Source organism: Lissotriton vulgaris, chromosome 1_1 (assembly GCF_964263255.1).
Source record: "Lissotriton vulgaris chromosome 1_1, aLisVul1.2, whole genome shotgun sequence".
NCBI classification, from domain to species: Eukaryota; Metazoa; Chordata; class Amphibia; order Caudata; family Salamandridae; genus Lissotriton; species Lissotriton vulgaris.
In genome coordinates, this window is record NC_141685.1 from 329,277,903 (window position 1) to 329,293,603 (window position 15,701).

At 44.1% G+C, this 15,701-nt stretch overlaps 1 protein-coding gene across 1 annotated transcript in view; it reads left to right on the plus strand.

Moving 5' to 3' along the window:
• The first annotated feature begins 12,643 nt into the window (after positions 1-12,643).
• LOC147747130 (cytochrome P450 4B1-like) overlaps positions 12,644-15,701 on the plus strand; it is a 156,693-nt gene continuing 153,635 nt past the window's right edge. The window contains exon 1 of the mRNA XM_086952388.1: positions 12,644-12,879. Coding sequence (XP_086808514.1) covers positions 12,676-12,879 — 204 coding nt within the window. The 5' untranslated portion in view covers positions 12,644-12,675. The remainder of the gene's footprint in view (positions 12,880-15,701) is intronic.

A 15,701-nucleotide genomic window follows, 5' to 3' on the forward strand; every position in this document is an offset into this window, starting at 1 on the left:
CTCAGAACCTGGCTACATGCAAATTGGTCCGTCCCTGGCCCAGTGCATCATGGGAACAGGGCAGACCAAACTACCAAGCCAATTCTTATACTGGAAAGGAAACAAGCTTCCGGGGACCGGTTTCTGGCATTACAGCTGTCTTCGGCCCGGCTTGCTTGAATCCTGATGGTGCAGTGAGCAAGGGACTCACATCTGAGTATACCCTTCCACGCTTATGGTGGACAAAACGATTCAGAAAAGGGGGTGGTGATGGACACAGTGTCTGAATTAAGCAGACCACTCCTACCCAGTCCAAAGATCAGGGCTTGATCCATCACCGTTTTTTAACTCACTGCACCATCCCAGCTCAGAACCTGGCTACATGCAAATTAATCTGTCCCTGGCCCAGTGCATCATGGGAGCAGGGCAGACCAAACTACCAAGCCAATTCAAAAACGGTGATGGATCAAGCACTGATCTTTTGACTGGGTACGAGTGTTCTGTTTAATTCAGATACTCTGTCCATCACCACCCCCTTTTCTGAATCGTTTTGTCCACCACAAGCGTGGAAGGGTATGCTCAGACATGAGTCCCTTGCTCACTGCACCATCAGGATTCAAGCAAGCCGGGCCGAAGACGGCTGTAATGCCGGATACCGGTCCCCGGAAGCTTGTTTCCTTTCCAGTAAAAGAATTGGCTTGGTAGTTTGGTCTGCCCTGTTCCCATGATGCACTGGGCCAGGGACAGACTAATTTGCATGTAGCCAAGTTCTGAGCTGGGATGGTGCAGTGAGCTAAAAAACGGTGATGGATCAAGCCCTGATCTTTTGACTGGGTACGAGTGTTCTGTTTAATTCAGATACTCTGTCCATCACCACCCCCTTTTCTGAATCGTTTTGCCCACCACAAGTGTGGAAGGGTATGCTCAGACATGAGTCCCTTGCTCACTGCACCATCAGGATTCAAGCAAGCCGGGCGGAAGACAGCTGTAATGCCAGAAACCGGTCCCCGGAAGCTTGTTTCCTTTCCAGTAAAAGAATTGGCTTGGTAGTTTGGTCTGCCCTGTTCCCATGATGCACTGGGCCAGGGACAGTCTAATTTGCATGTAGCCAAGTTCTGAGCTGGGATGGTGCAGTGAGTTAAAAAACGGTGATGGATCAAGCCCTGATCTTTGGACTGGGTAGGAGTGGTCTGCTTAATTCAGACACTGTGTCCATCACCACCCCCTTTTCCGAATCGTTTTGTCCACCATAAGCGTGGAAGGGTATGCTCAGACATGAGTCCCTTGCTCACTGCACCATCAGGATTCAAGCAAGCCGGGCCGAAGACGGCTGTAATGCCAGATACCGGTCCCCGGAAGCTTGTTTCCTTTCCAGTAAAAGAATTGGCTTGGTAGTTTGGTCTGCCCTGTTCCCATGATGCACTGGGCCAGGGACAGACTAATTTGCATGTAGCCAAATTCTGAGCTGGGATGGTGCAGTGAGCTAAAAAACGGTGATGGATCAAGCCCTGATCTTTTGACTGGGTACGAGTGTTCTGTTTAATTCAGATACTCTGTCCATCACCACCCCCTTTTCTGAATCGTTTTGTCCACCACAAGCGTGGAAGGGTATGCTCAGACATGAGTCCCTTGCTCACTGCACCATCAGGATTCAAGCAAGCCGGGCCGAAGACAGCTGTAATGCCAGAAACCGGTCCCCGGAAGCTTGTTTCCTTTCCAGTAAAAGAATTGGCTTGGTAGTTTGGTCTGCCCTGTTCCCATGATGCACTGGGCCAGGGACAGTCTAATTTGCATGTAGCCAAGTTCTGAGCTGGGATGGTGCAGTGAGCTAAAAAAACGGTGATGGATCAAGCCCTGATCTTTTGACTGGGTACGAGTGTTCTGTTTAATTCAGATACTTCGTCCATCACCACCCCCTTTTCTGAATCGTTTTGTCCACCACAAGTGTGGAAGGGTATGCTCAGACATGAGTCCCTTGCTCACTGCACCATCAGGATTCAAGCAAGCCGGGCCGAAGACGGCTGAAATGCCAGAAACCGGTCCCCGGAAGCTTGTTTCCTTTCCAGTAAAAGAATTGGCTTGGTAGTTTGGTCTGCCCTGTTCCCATGATGCACTGGGCCAGGGACAGTCTAATTTGCATGTAGCCAAGTTCTGAGCTGGGATGGTGCAGTGAGTTAAAAAACGGTGATGGATCAAGCCCTGATCTTTGGACTGGGTAGGAGTGGTCTGCTTAATTCAGACACTGTGTCCATCACCACCCCCTTTCCTGAATCGTTGTGTCCACCACAAGCGTGGAAGGGTATGCTCAGACATGAGTCCCTTGCTCACTGCACCATCAGGATTCAAGCAAGCCGGGCCGAAGACGGCTGTAATGCCAGATACCGGTCCCCGGAAGCTTGTTTCCTTTCCAGTAAAAGAATTGGCTTGGTAGTTTGGTCTGCCCTGTTCCCATGATGCACTGGGCCAGGGACAGACTAATTTGCATGTAGTCAGGTTCTGAGCTGGGATGGTGCAGTGAGCTAAAAAACGGTGATGGATCAAGCCCTGATCTTTTGACTGGGTACGAGTGTTCTGTTTAATTCAGATACTCTGTCCATCACCACCCCCTTTTCTGAATCGTTTTGTCCACCACAAGCGTGGAAGGGTATGCTCAGACATGAGTCCCTTGCTCACTGCACATCAGGATTCAAGCAAGCCGGGCCGAAGACGGCTGTAATGCCAGAAACCGGTCCCCGGAAGCTTGTTTCCTTTCCAGTAAAAGAATTGGCTTGGTAGTTTGGTCTGCCCTGTTCCCATGATGCACTGGGCCAGGGACAGACTAATTTGCATGTAGCCAAGTTCTGAGCTGGGATGATGGAGTGAGCTAAAAAACGGTGATGGATCAAGCCCTGATCTTTTGACTGGGTACGAGTGTTCTGTTTAATTCAGATACTCTGTCCATCACCACCCCCTTTTCTGAATCGTTTTGTCCACCACAAGCGTGGAAGGGTATGCTCAGACATGAGTCCCTTGCTCACTGCACCATCAGGATTCAAGCAAGCCGGGCCGAAGACGGCTGTAATGCCATAAACCGGTCCCCGGAAGCTTGTTTCCTTTCCAGTAAAAGAATTGGCTTGGTAGTTTGGTCTGCCCTGTTCCCATGATGCACTGGGCCAGGGACAGTCTAATTTGCATGTAGCCAAGTTCTGAGCTGGGATGGTGCAGTGAGCTAAAAAAACGGTGATGGATCAAGCCCTGATCTTTTGACTGGGTACGAGTGTTCTGTTTAATTCAGATACTTCGTCCATCACCACTCCCTTTTCTGAATCGTTTTGTCCACCACAAGTGTGGAAGGGTATGCTCAGACATGAGTCCCCTGCTCACTGCACCATCAGGATTCAAGCAAGCCGGGCCGAAGACGGCTGTAATGCCAGAAACCGGTCCCCGGAAGCTTGTTTCCTTTCCAGTAAAAGAATTGGCTTGGTAGTTTGGTCTGCCCTGTTCCCATGATGCACTGGGCCAGGGACAGACTAATTTGCATGTAGCCAAGTTCTGAGCTGGGATGGTGCAGTGAGCTAAAAAACGGTGATGGATCAAGCCCTGATCTTTTGACTGGGTACGAGTGTTCTGTTTAATTCAGATACTCTGTCCATCACCACCCCCTTTTCTGAATCGTTTTGTCCACCACACGCGTGGAAGGGTATGCTCGGGCTTGAGTCCCTTGCTCACTGCACCATCAGGATTCAAGCAAGCCGGGCGGAAGACGGCTGTAATGCCAGAAACCGGTCCCCGGAAGCTTGTTTCCTTTCCAGTAAAAGAATTGGCTTGGTAGTTTGGTCTGCCCTGTTCCCATGATGCACTGGCCAGGGACAGACTAATTTGCATGTAGCCAAGTTCTGAGCTGGGATGGTGCAGTGAGCTAAAAAACAGTGATGGATCAAGCCCTGATCTTTTGACTGGGTACAAGTGTTCTGTTTAATTCAGACACTCTGTCCATCACCACCCCCTTTTCTTAATCGAGGCACAGAATCAGCAATAATTTCCACATGAGATAATATTTTTTTAAATAATCAATAAAAACTGGTGTACCACATCAGCTATTAGTAGAACTCTCCCTTGCCTTTGATACTATTTTACCATCCCAAGCTTCTACAGCGACTTGACAACATCAGAGTACAGGGCGCATAACTGAAGCAGATTGCATCTTTTCTATCATAAGATCATAATCTCATTGCTCTGTTCATGTCAGATTTATTAATTCACAACTAATGCACCAATCATCTATACCCCCTCTTTAGCATTTATTTTAGTTCCATATTGCACTAATCTGCTCCTTCCATTTTAAGTTTTACTGTTAAGCACATAATACACAAGTCGATCAGTGATTGGCGGCTTTACACGCAAGTTTTTTTAAAATTTCAACTTCAACAGTGAGCACCTGATTGGGCAATCCGTACTTCAAATACGGAGTTTGGCGGGTTCTCCAGGTCATTCCGGATTTATCGGGCCGGACTGAGGATATTTTGGATATGCTGGAGGAATAACTTTTGGGACTTTGCGAGGTATGGATTTGGGTATTATTTGACAATTTAGGACTATAGAATCAGATGTTCATGATATGTTACCAGCAATCATATTTTGACAGGGGGCATTAATTATAATTTGGTTCTTGAATTAATATAAACATTTTTTTTTCAACACAGACTTTTGATGATATAAAGGATTAAGAATTTCACTTTGAAGGGAATTGGCTTTTTTTTGGAAACGATTTACTTGTGAAAGGAAGATTTGGATACTAGGTGAGCACAGTGTGGTTAGATAATGAGATATTTTGTAATTGGAGTTAATGTGTCTTTTCTTTAGAAGGTGTTTTATTGTTGTTATATCGATTTTTTGACAGACTGGTATACGCTGGAAGTAATATAATTTGGGATGTTCGTTGATGATTAGGAAGAAGATATAAAGAATTTTTACAGATTGAAGGTGAGAAGTTCTAACTCCAGTCTTTAGTTAGACAACAATTCATTCCTTTTGAATAAAGTGATGGTAGAATAAGAAGTCCCAGGAAAGTTCTAAGCACAAAGGGTGGGTACTCAATTGAAGGATATATTATCCAATGGATTAACTAAATTTACTTAGGAGTATGAATAATTAGGCCACACTGAGGGAATTGGTTATAAGCATGAATGTGTGGAGGATTTCAGATCTACGATAAAGAGTAGATATGGTCAATTAGTAATTTTCTAATGTAATGTCATGTTTTCTTAATAATATTAATCAAACACATTTCACTATTTGTTTTCTCCTCATGTATATTCAGACTGTTAAATAGACCAGTTGCCTGAATGACAGTTCCTAGAGTACCATTCTCACATTGTAAAATATTCATTGTTCGAATTTGTTCGAAGTACTGGATTTTGATCATGTGTTTTTGCTTTACAGCCCTGATGATGTCCCAGGTGGGGACGAAACGCGTTGGCTGTGTAAATTATTAATTGTTTTGAAGTTGGATGATATTGATGACATGACTTTATGCAAAATAATGAACAGAATATGAAGCAGACATCATAAGGATCCCCTTTATTTGGACTCCAATATTTTGATTGTAGAATGTATTTATATATTTCTGACGCGTGCTCCTTCTTGAGTATCATTAATTTGTTGTGTGAAATTGTGGTTTTGTCGGTGGGCCACGAGAAGTTGAGAGTTTCTATCAAAGAATAATAGAGAAAATAATTTAAGTGATAGACTCTCCAGTGCACACAGGGTTTGACCCCATCGTCTGGCTTTGTTTTATTGTAATAAACAAATCATACTTAAGTATAAAAACTCATCTGACTTTGACTCATACTTAATCGGCCAATATCTCAAAGTCAAATAATGGATGATATCTAACCACAGAAAAAGAAACAGGTCATAAATCGATAGATCTGTATGGAGTAAATGGATTAAAAAAAGCCCACCAACAACTGAGCCTGAGTAAGGATAAATCCAGACTCCAGTCTGTTACTCCTAATAATATTGTGTTTGTCTCATATGTTTAAATTCGAAGTTTGGTACTTCTTTCCCCCATATTGGCTATAAACATATCTCTGCCTACATTGCTTGATATGCTTGTCCCGCCCCACTGACTGAAGAGTTACCTCCTTCCCCCAGAAAGTCAGGTTTAGCTGCAACCCTCGTTAAAATCCCCCTCAACAAACAACCCAATGTCTCACAATGACCTGTTCTTGCTTTTCCTAATGGGAAGTTTGTGAGAAGTGTTTTGTTTTTGGACTTTATTGTAGTTTGGATGCCTCTGGCATGAGTGTTCATGGAAGTCACCAGCTAACAAGGGCCAGTCACTGTACCCTGCTGAACCCCCATCTACATGCAGGCTGTGTCATAATATGCCCTCTTTCTTCCAAAGCACAGTTGGCTCTTATTTCCCCCCTCCATATGGAGACTGATCTGCCATGTGCCCTCAATACTCTAGAGCACAATTCCGCAGTATCACATATGACCCCCCCCCTCCCCTTGGGCATTGCGCCAGCATATAGCAATTTTTCTTTAAAAGAATTATTGTGAGGCTAAGAGGAAGAACAAAATAGTCATTAGTTAGGAAACTAATACAGCACATTCATTTATTATGCATTTTTAAAATGCAGACATTAAAATGCATTTTTATGTTATCTATTTAAAAATACATTTAGAACGCATACTGTTACAGCACATAAGTGATTTAAGTGTATTTTTGAGTTAGATGACATGAAAAAGTGATGTACATATCTATTTTTATAATTAATTTTAAGCTTAAGAATTCTGCGCCCTGATAGTTCTGTATTCCAAAACTGCATTATATCATTTCTTCTAATTTATATATATACACCTGAAATATTTAAGCCTGAAATTAAAATAAGTTAAGCTGACAGCTTTACATTATTATGTTTTTGGGTGGAAATAATGTATTGTTTAAAATGCTTCTCACAGGGCACAAGTCGGATGTACATGTGGGTAGACGGCTTCCACCCACTGTTTTCACAGGGTGCACACCCTCTACCCTGCCACAAATTTGGGCCTCACTGAAATATGCTTGACTGGTTGGTCCCAGTGTAATTTTCAGACACCGGGACACATTCAGCAGCGCCTGCACTTTGTCTGCTTCGTTCTTAGCAGCAAGGTGCAGTCAGCAGGGGGTTTTGCTATTGTAAATTTCAGCTGGGTCCAAAACAAAGACTGAATTGAAGGGTCCACCAGGCCTCCTTTTTTCCAAGTATCCTGGCTGGGAAATTTCTTGTGCTCGCACCTAGATACAAATGCAATGAAGGGGAAACAAAGGCACACAGCTTGTTATTATTATTGCATAAGTATTTATAAGAGGATTAGTTTTGACTTTTTTCAGTCCCTGTATATAAGAGATATGCATGCACTGTAAGAATTTCAGATGTGTTGGCCTGCCCAATAGTTACACAAATAACAATTTAGACACCGCTATTCAATTTTTTTCTTTTATAGGCTACTCCTTTAATGCAGGGTATTGGAGCGCTTTACGTTATACATACACATTATACATTGCCAATAAATCAACCAATGCCCAGGATGTGCTGCATAAGACAGGGAGGGTTACAAGGTATGGGGGTCACATGTCCGTCATAGCTCACTGAGCTAACCTAGAAGGATTACAGTTAATGAACTACAAGTAACAAAATTATCTGTGTTAAAAGCAGTAACCAACGTACCTATTTACATAAAATAAAAATCTCTCATCTGCATGTTACATGATGCGCTTAGCGGGAGGTACATTAACTTTCTATGCTACTTTGATTCAAAATAGGGGCGACACAAAGCACAGATCTCTCCATCAAACATATTATCCTCCAGAGTTATTTTACCATTATTATTATTCCCTGAGATTTACTGGGAACACAAAGATCTCTGCAGTGGATGTGTTAACTGCATGAGATATTTTAAAATGCAGACTTTGCAACCCATTAAGCATAAAAGATGAATTGTCACGTTTCTCTTTGCTGCTATTCTTTGAGCTAGAGTTTTTAAAAAAAACTTTCCAAGTTAAGGCCCTGATTTAGCACCAGGGTTGCATTTCTTTTTCGGCACAATCCTGACTGGAAATTGAATTTGTTAAATCTCATGTGCCTACGTGTACTCATGATAGGCCTGTTAAACATATATGTGAGGTCTTAAAATCTGATGTCACTTCTTGTGAGGTCAAGGGGTTGTGATGCCACTTCCTATGTTGTCACCTCCTATGTTACGTGCCACAATGTCACACGCCATGGTGTCACTTGCATATTGCCTGACTTGGTTAGTACCCCCTCAACTAATTTTTTAGGGCTTGTGCCCTGGTTTCCCGTTAACCACAAACTCAAATGGTATTACAACACTGCCGGTGCTTTAAGAATTACCAAGCCGAGCTGTGTGCTTGGACTTTCTTTTAACTATACACTGTATCCTAATGTGAAAAACTGATGTCGAAATATCTAACTTCTATAAGAACTTTATTTATAATTTGTCGAATATAATTAAGTGCCTATTTCATTTTTTTATAGTTAAGATTTTAAAAAAACAAGAGTTAATGCAGGCAATGTAAATACAAATGTAGTGCGTTGCTAAAGTCAGATGCATTCGTATCGCGCACATATCACGTCCAAAGAGTCTCATGGCGCTTGCAGACGGCTCTGATATGAGAGGACAGCTTAGTTTGCAAAGAGCCATGTCTTCAACTTCTTAAGGAAGCAGCTGTGCTCTAAGGTGGTGCGCAGGTTCAGGGGCATCTTATTCCAGAGTGAGGGGGCAAGAAAGGAAAAGGCACGACCCCCATTTCTGCAGGTTTGTATTCTCAGAGGAGTGAGGAGTGACACAGTGCTAGATCTGAGTTGCCTTAGGGGTGTGTACCATGTGAGCTTGTGGGACCAATATGTTGGGCCGCTTTCGCACATGTGCTTGTGGACCAGACATAAGGCCATGAACATGATTCGCTTTTTGACCGAAAGCCAATGGAGGCTTCTGAGGCATGGGGCAGACAGAGATCTCCGGAGAAGATTCAGAACCAGTCGGGCCGCGGTGTTCTGGAGAACCTGTAGTCTCCTCAGGTGGTGCTCATTTATTGCTAGTAAGAGCGAGTTCCCGTAGTCCAGCCTGTTTATAATTAAAGGCAGTAATGGAAAAGGATTCAGAGTAAGCCGATTTGAATACATTAGGGTGAGTGGCGGATATAAAGTACTAAACTACAGCATGCCTGCCAACTTGAAGAGAATGTATGACGTTACAACGCATACTTTTACATCGCATACCATTACAACGTGATTTTTACAACGCAGGATCCTTTACAACGCATGCCTTTACAACTCTATGTCCCTGCACGCGCCCTCCGCTCTCAAGGTCAGGCTTTTGCTGTTGTCCCAAGATTTAGGCTCAGCCGGATGGGAGGTCGCTCCTTCAGCGTAAAAGCTGCACTTGCTTGGAATTCTCTTCCGGTTGATATCCGGTTGCTGGAGGACCTCATGACCTTCCGGAAAGCAATAAAAACGTATCTGTTTTAACTGTTCCCTTTAGTCTTCTTTTCCTGTTGTGTTATGTTCTCCTTGTCTATGCGCCAGGACGCTCCTTGGCTGGAGTAGCTGTGCGCACAATAAAAAACTTTAACATAACATAACATAACTTTAACATAACGCATGTCATTACATAGCAGATGCTATTACAACGCATGCCATTACAACGTAAGTATAGGTAAGTATATCTTTTTAAAAAAAATTGTGATTAATTTAATTTAATTAATTTAATTTAATTAATTTAATTTATTTAAAGTCGTTTTTTTTCAAACTGAACCCTTAAAATACCCCTGTACCCCATAACCCAAACCTAGCCCTGAACCCTAAAAATACCCCTGCACCCCATAACCCAAACCTAGCCCTAAATCCTAATAATACCCCTGTACCCCAAAATCCAAACCTAGCCCTGAACCCTAAAAATACCCCTGTACCCCAAAACCCAAACCTAGCCCTGAACCCTAAAAATACCCCTGTACCCCATAACCCAAACCTAGCCCTGAACCCTAAAAATACCCCTGTACCCTATAACCCAAACCTAGCCCTGAACCCTAAAAATACCCCTGTACCCAATAACCCAAAACCTAGCCCTGAACCCTAAAAATACCTCTGTACCCCATAACCCAAACCTAGCCCTGAACCCGAAAAATACCCCTGTACCCCAAAACCCAAACCTAGCCCTGAACCCTAAAAATACCCCTGTACCCTCAAGCTCAACGGAGGCAAGACTGAGGTGCTGGTGGTGGGTGGAGACCAAGCGGCCTGGACGTCGGCGTGGTGGCCACCCTGCCTGGGTCCGGCACCAATTCCCTGCCAGGAGGCGAGGAATTTAGGTGTTTGGTTTGATACCAATCTGACCTTCGGTCCCCAGGTTAATCGAGTGGTTGGCTCCTGCTTTGGGATCCTTAAGAGTCTCAGGAAGGTTCTGGAGCTCCTTCCCATCAAAGCCCGCCAAACACTAGTGCATGCACTAGTAACGTCCAAAATGGACTACGGCAACCTACTCTACCTAGGGACTCTGGAGAAGAATTTGAGTCGCCTGCAGGTCTTGCAAAATGCCGCAGCTCCCCTGGTTCTTAGACTGCCCAGAAGATCAGCGTCTAAAGCCGCGCTCCAAGCCCTGCACTGGCTTCCGGTGAGAAGCAGGGTGGAATTTAAAGCGCTTTGCACCTGCCATCGTATTGTTAATGGCAGGGCACCTCGCCCTCTGCAAGGTCTGCTGACACGATATGAACCCTCCCGTTCCCTTAGATCTTCTGGTTCAGGGCGCCTGTCCATTCCCAAAGTGTTCAAAGCTCGGATGGGCGGCAGATCTTTTAGGTATCTGGCAGCCTCTAGCTGGAACAAACTCCCCACCGCGCTGCGTCTGGAACCCTCAGAGTCCATCTTTAGAGCGAAGCTAAAGACATTCTTGTACGCCAGGTAGCTACCTCACGCTCAAGTATTCTTCTCTGATAACCCTCGCACCTCTCTCAGCGCGGGGACACGCCGTTGTGCGTCACCAAGCGCTTTACAAGACTCCCTATTATTATTATTATTATTATTATTATTACGCCATAACCCAAACCTAGCCCTGAACCCTAAAAATACCCCTGTACCCCATAACCCAAACCTAGCCCTGAACCCTAAAAATACCCCTGTACCCCATAACCCAAACCTAGCTCTGAACCCTAAAAATACCCCTGTACCCCATAACCCAAACCTAGCCCTGAACCCTAAAAATACCCCTGTACCCCATAACCCAAACCTAGCCCTGAACCCTAAAAATACCCCTGTACCCCAAAACCCAAACCTAGCCCTGAACCCTAAAAATACCCATGTACCCCATAACCCAAACCTAGCCCTGAACCCTAAAAATACCCCTGTACCCCATAACCCAAACCTAGCCCTGAACCCTAAAAATACCCCTGTACCCCAAAACCCAAACCTAGCCCTGAACCCTAAAAATACCCATGTACCCCATAACCCAAACCTAGCCCTGAACCCTAAAAATACCCCTGTACCCCATAACCCAAACCTAGCCCTGAACCCTAAAAATACCCCTGAACCCCAAAACCCAAATTAAATAAATGTTTTAAAAAAGATAAACTTACCTATACTTACATTGTAATGGCATGCGTTGTAATAGCATCTGCTATGTAATGACATGCGTTGTAAAGGCATGCGTTGTAAAGGATCCTGCGTTGTAGTGGTTGCGTTGTAAAAGTAGTCCGTTGTAACAGTTGCGTTGTAACTGTTGTTTCCCACTTGAAGAACAACCTCACCGTGTAAGGAGTGGCGGGAACCGCACCCGCCCCAAGCCCGCTCTTCCCCAAACCAAAAAACCTTGCTGAGGCCCATGTCCTACACCCCTTAATGGCAGTGGGCAGGTCACAGCCTTGGTAAACGATCTGGAAAACCACCATTTACGGTGGTTTTCAGCTCTTTTTCCCTGCCACCGTGTGTCACACTGTGGCACTGTGTTGGGAGGTGTGCTACAGACTGGAGATGGAGCGCAGCGGTAGAGTGGTTAAGGGTTGTTGAGTAGATCTATGAAAGTGATGGTCGGATCCAGACGACATTTTCGCAACATTCACACATTTTCTTGCATACAATCAGTGTTTATTCTGAAAAGAGTCACAGGTGCGGCCTTCGTGGTCCGGCGTTTGACACCCATGTTGTGCATTTTAAGGGGATCCCTGGGCCGCAATCTCAGGTATTTGAGGAGTTAATATGTAAGGATTGTGCACTCCTTTTAGGGTCAAAGGGCGAAGGCCTTTAGTAATGTTAACCCTTCTCCCAGTGGCAGTATTCAGTTAGGGGGCGGGAAACAATGGCGGCTGCAATTACAAATATTTGTTTCCCATTCAAAAAAGTTTTGCAATTCCAGCCATAATCGCATTTTTACTTCAGTGTCTGGGGCAAATATACCCGTGTGTTGTGTTTATGGCGCTCTATATGTCCTTGTCCAATGCCTGAAATAGTTCACGAAAGAGCTGTTCTTTTTCACGTTATTGGCTAAATATTCTTTGCATGAAATCCTTTACTTGCAGGGTTAATATGTGCAGGGTTTAAGGGGCGGGTAGCCTTTGTGTAGAGCATTAGAGGCTGTTGTCAGCGAAGCTTGGAATGATTGGCTGAAGAGCAGGCGAGGGAGCCTCCAGGGCGAGCGGGCGGCCACAGAGCTGCAGACATGGCCTCCGTCCTCGAGAGGCTGCTGAGGGCCTCCGGCGTCACGCCGGACGTGGCGGGGGTCTTACGCCTGGCTGTCTCCCTCTGCCTGGCCTTTGTTCTGGTGACCGTGGTCAGGGTCTTACTCAGGAGAAAGAAGCTGGTCAAACTGCTGGAGAGGTTCCCTGGGCCCCCCGTCCACTGGCTCTACGGAAACGCTCACGAGGTATGCTGAAGAGACCTGTCCCGTAATGTATGCTTTTTGCCTGTGAAACGCCCGAGGTGTTATGCTCGCTTTGTGCACACCTGTGAAATAAAGGTGAGATGGAATGAATGCACTGAAGAATGAAAGGCATGCAGTGAGTCACACAAGGCAACTACACCCACCCAGTTCACATTTTCAAAAGTTTTCGGTGATCCATTTCCGATGTCGGGGACTTTGAATAATGTATTTTTGTTTTGCTCAAGAATGTATCAGTATTCAGACTTCAGTTGCACGATTGCTGACCATTCACTATCTCATAAATCTTATGTCTTCATTGTTGTTTTTTAAGTGATATAAATCCATAGTAGGTAAATATATAGGAATGGGTTTCTGCCATTCTCTGCCTCTATGCTGCCTCAGGTAATTAGAAAAATTGCATACAGCTATGCAAGAGAGGCGTTGCATCAGCCCTTGGCCTGTTCAGCTGTCATTCACATTTTGCTTCCACCCACCGCAGCCTACAGTGGGCCAACCCTCTGCAGCCATTGGCTTTCTTGCTCCATGATGTATGGCATTTATTTTGCCTGGTCACATGTGCATATACATAAAAAGAACTGTGCAGTTAGGGTGCCAAACAGCTGATAGGCCAATACTTTAGTGTGTTTGTTTCATGCCACTCTTTATCCTATTTTTGGCATTCTGGTGTTTTTAAATTATGTCTTCATGTTACAGAAGCTCAGAGCCAGTAAATAGCACTTTTCGGTGTTCGCTTGAGAATCATATTTTCCTATGATCTCCATTAAAACTAAAATAGCTTTCTTCAGAGCTCAACACCAGTGTGCTATGACACACCTGTACTGTTCCACTAACATTATTTCAGATGTTTCCTTTTTTTTTTTTTTTTTTTTTTTTTATTGAACGAAAAAAAAGAAACACATTACAATACACATTGCAGAATAGGTTTAAACATAAAGTAAGTAGAAAAAACCCATTATTGAAAAAAAGCTTTGCACATCCTTATAAATGATCAGATGAGGAATACTAAAGTGGTAATTTTAAAACAATGAATATCGGGGCCATATTAGAAAGTGGATAGCACAGTTCCTGGAGATAAATATTGGGTCGGCATCTGATCAAATAGTATGGGACACATTGAAGGCCGGACTACGGGGGGAGACTAAAAGTTTCACCTCATATAGATGGAAGTCTGAGCAAGTGCAGATGCGTAGGCGTGTTGAGGAGTTAAGAGAGGCAGAGATTCAACTAACTCTGAATATTAAGAATGGTTATGAGACCCAGCTGAGTGAACAAAAAGTTGCAATTTTGAAAGCTCATGTATTAGAGTCATTTGGAAAAGATTTAGCTTTGAAGTACTTACAATATCGTACAGAGATGTTTGAGTTTGGGGAGAATTCTGGTAGGGTCTTAGCCAAGAGACTCCGACAGCGTACTATACAGAGTCAGGTAGTAAAAATCCAGGATCAACATGGAATAATATATGATACCCAAGAGGAAGTTAATAGAGTCTTCCTGGATTTTTACTCCTCCCTGTATACGGAAGATAGGGAGGATATCCCTGGATTGGCTGCTGAGAGGGCTATGGAGGAGTTTTTTAATGGTGTTGAGACAGTTAAAATTTCTCAAGAACAGGCTGAAGTTTTGGGTTCCCCTATCCAAATGGAAGAATTGGAGCTAGCAGTTAAATCTTTAGCTAATGGTAAGGCCTGTGGCCCAGATGCTGTTCCATTGGAATTTTACAAAATTTATTTTGATGATATTAAACTGTTTTTTCTTGAGGTCCTTAGAGCAGCGCAGAAGGGTATAGTGCCGGAATCATGGCAAAATACAATTATAGTTCTGTTCAAGAAAAAAGGGAAACCAGAGCTGCTCCCGGCATCGTTCAGGCCGATATCATTAATCAATGGTGATTCGAAAGTTTATTCTAAAATCCTGGCTTGTCGACTGGCGCAAGTAATCACTCCATTGGTCTCCATGTATCAGCATGGATTCATTCCAGGTAGAGACACAGCGGACCATGTTAGGCGTTCTATTGCATTGTTAGACTGGGCTCATGCTACAAAATCGCCTCTCGGGTTGATCCTGTTGGACACCGAGAAGGCGTTCGACAGGGTCTCCTGGAGGTTTTTATGGGCAGTACTTAGATGGAAGGGGCTTCCAGATGGATTTATACATGCAGTCTCTGCTATGTATCTTTCCCCAAGGGCCCAACTTCGCATCTCAGGGCAACAGACTAGCTTTTTTTCCATCACTAGGGGCACACGGCAGGGGTGTCCTTGTTCACCCCTGTTGTTTGCCCTATATATAGATCCGTTTCTTTCTAAAATCCTGGCTAATCAGGCTATAGTTCCAATTAGGGCTGGGGATATCTCTTATAATCTGTTAGCTTATGCAGACGACATAGTTGTGATAACATCTGACGTTCAATCTGCATTTCTGGCATTGAAGGAATTAGCCAAACAGTTTGGAGCAGTGTCGGGCTATAAGCTCAATGTTTCGAAAACACAGGTGGTTCAGACTCCTGATATGCCTATATCCGATGCCCCAGTGGTTTCTGAAGCTATGTATTTAGGGGTGTGGATAAGCTCGACAGTTGATAGGATTCCGGAACTAAATATCCTCCCAATGATAGAAGCAGTTAACACTAAACTGGAGAGACTTGACAACCTACATCTATCGTTATATGGCCGCTGCAGTGTCCTGAAAATGATAGCCCTCCCGAAATTTTTATATTTGTTTAGAACCGTTCCTTTGCTATTTTCTCAAAACAGCTTGGTTAAGGCAGAGAGGGTTTGTAGTAGGTTTTTGTGGGGATATAGACGACC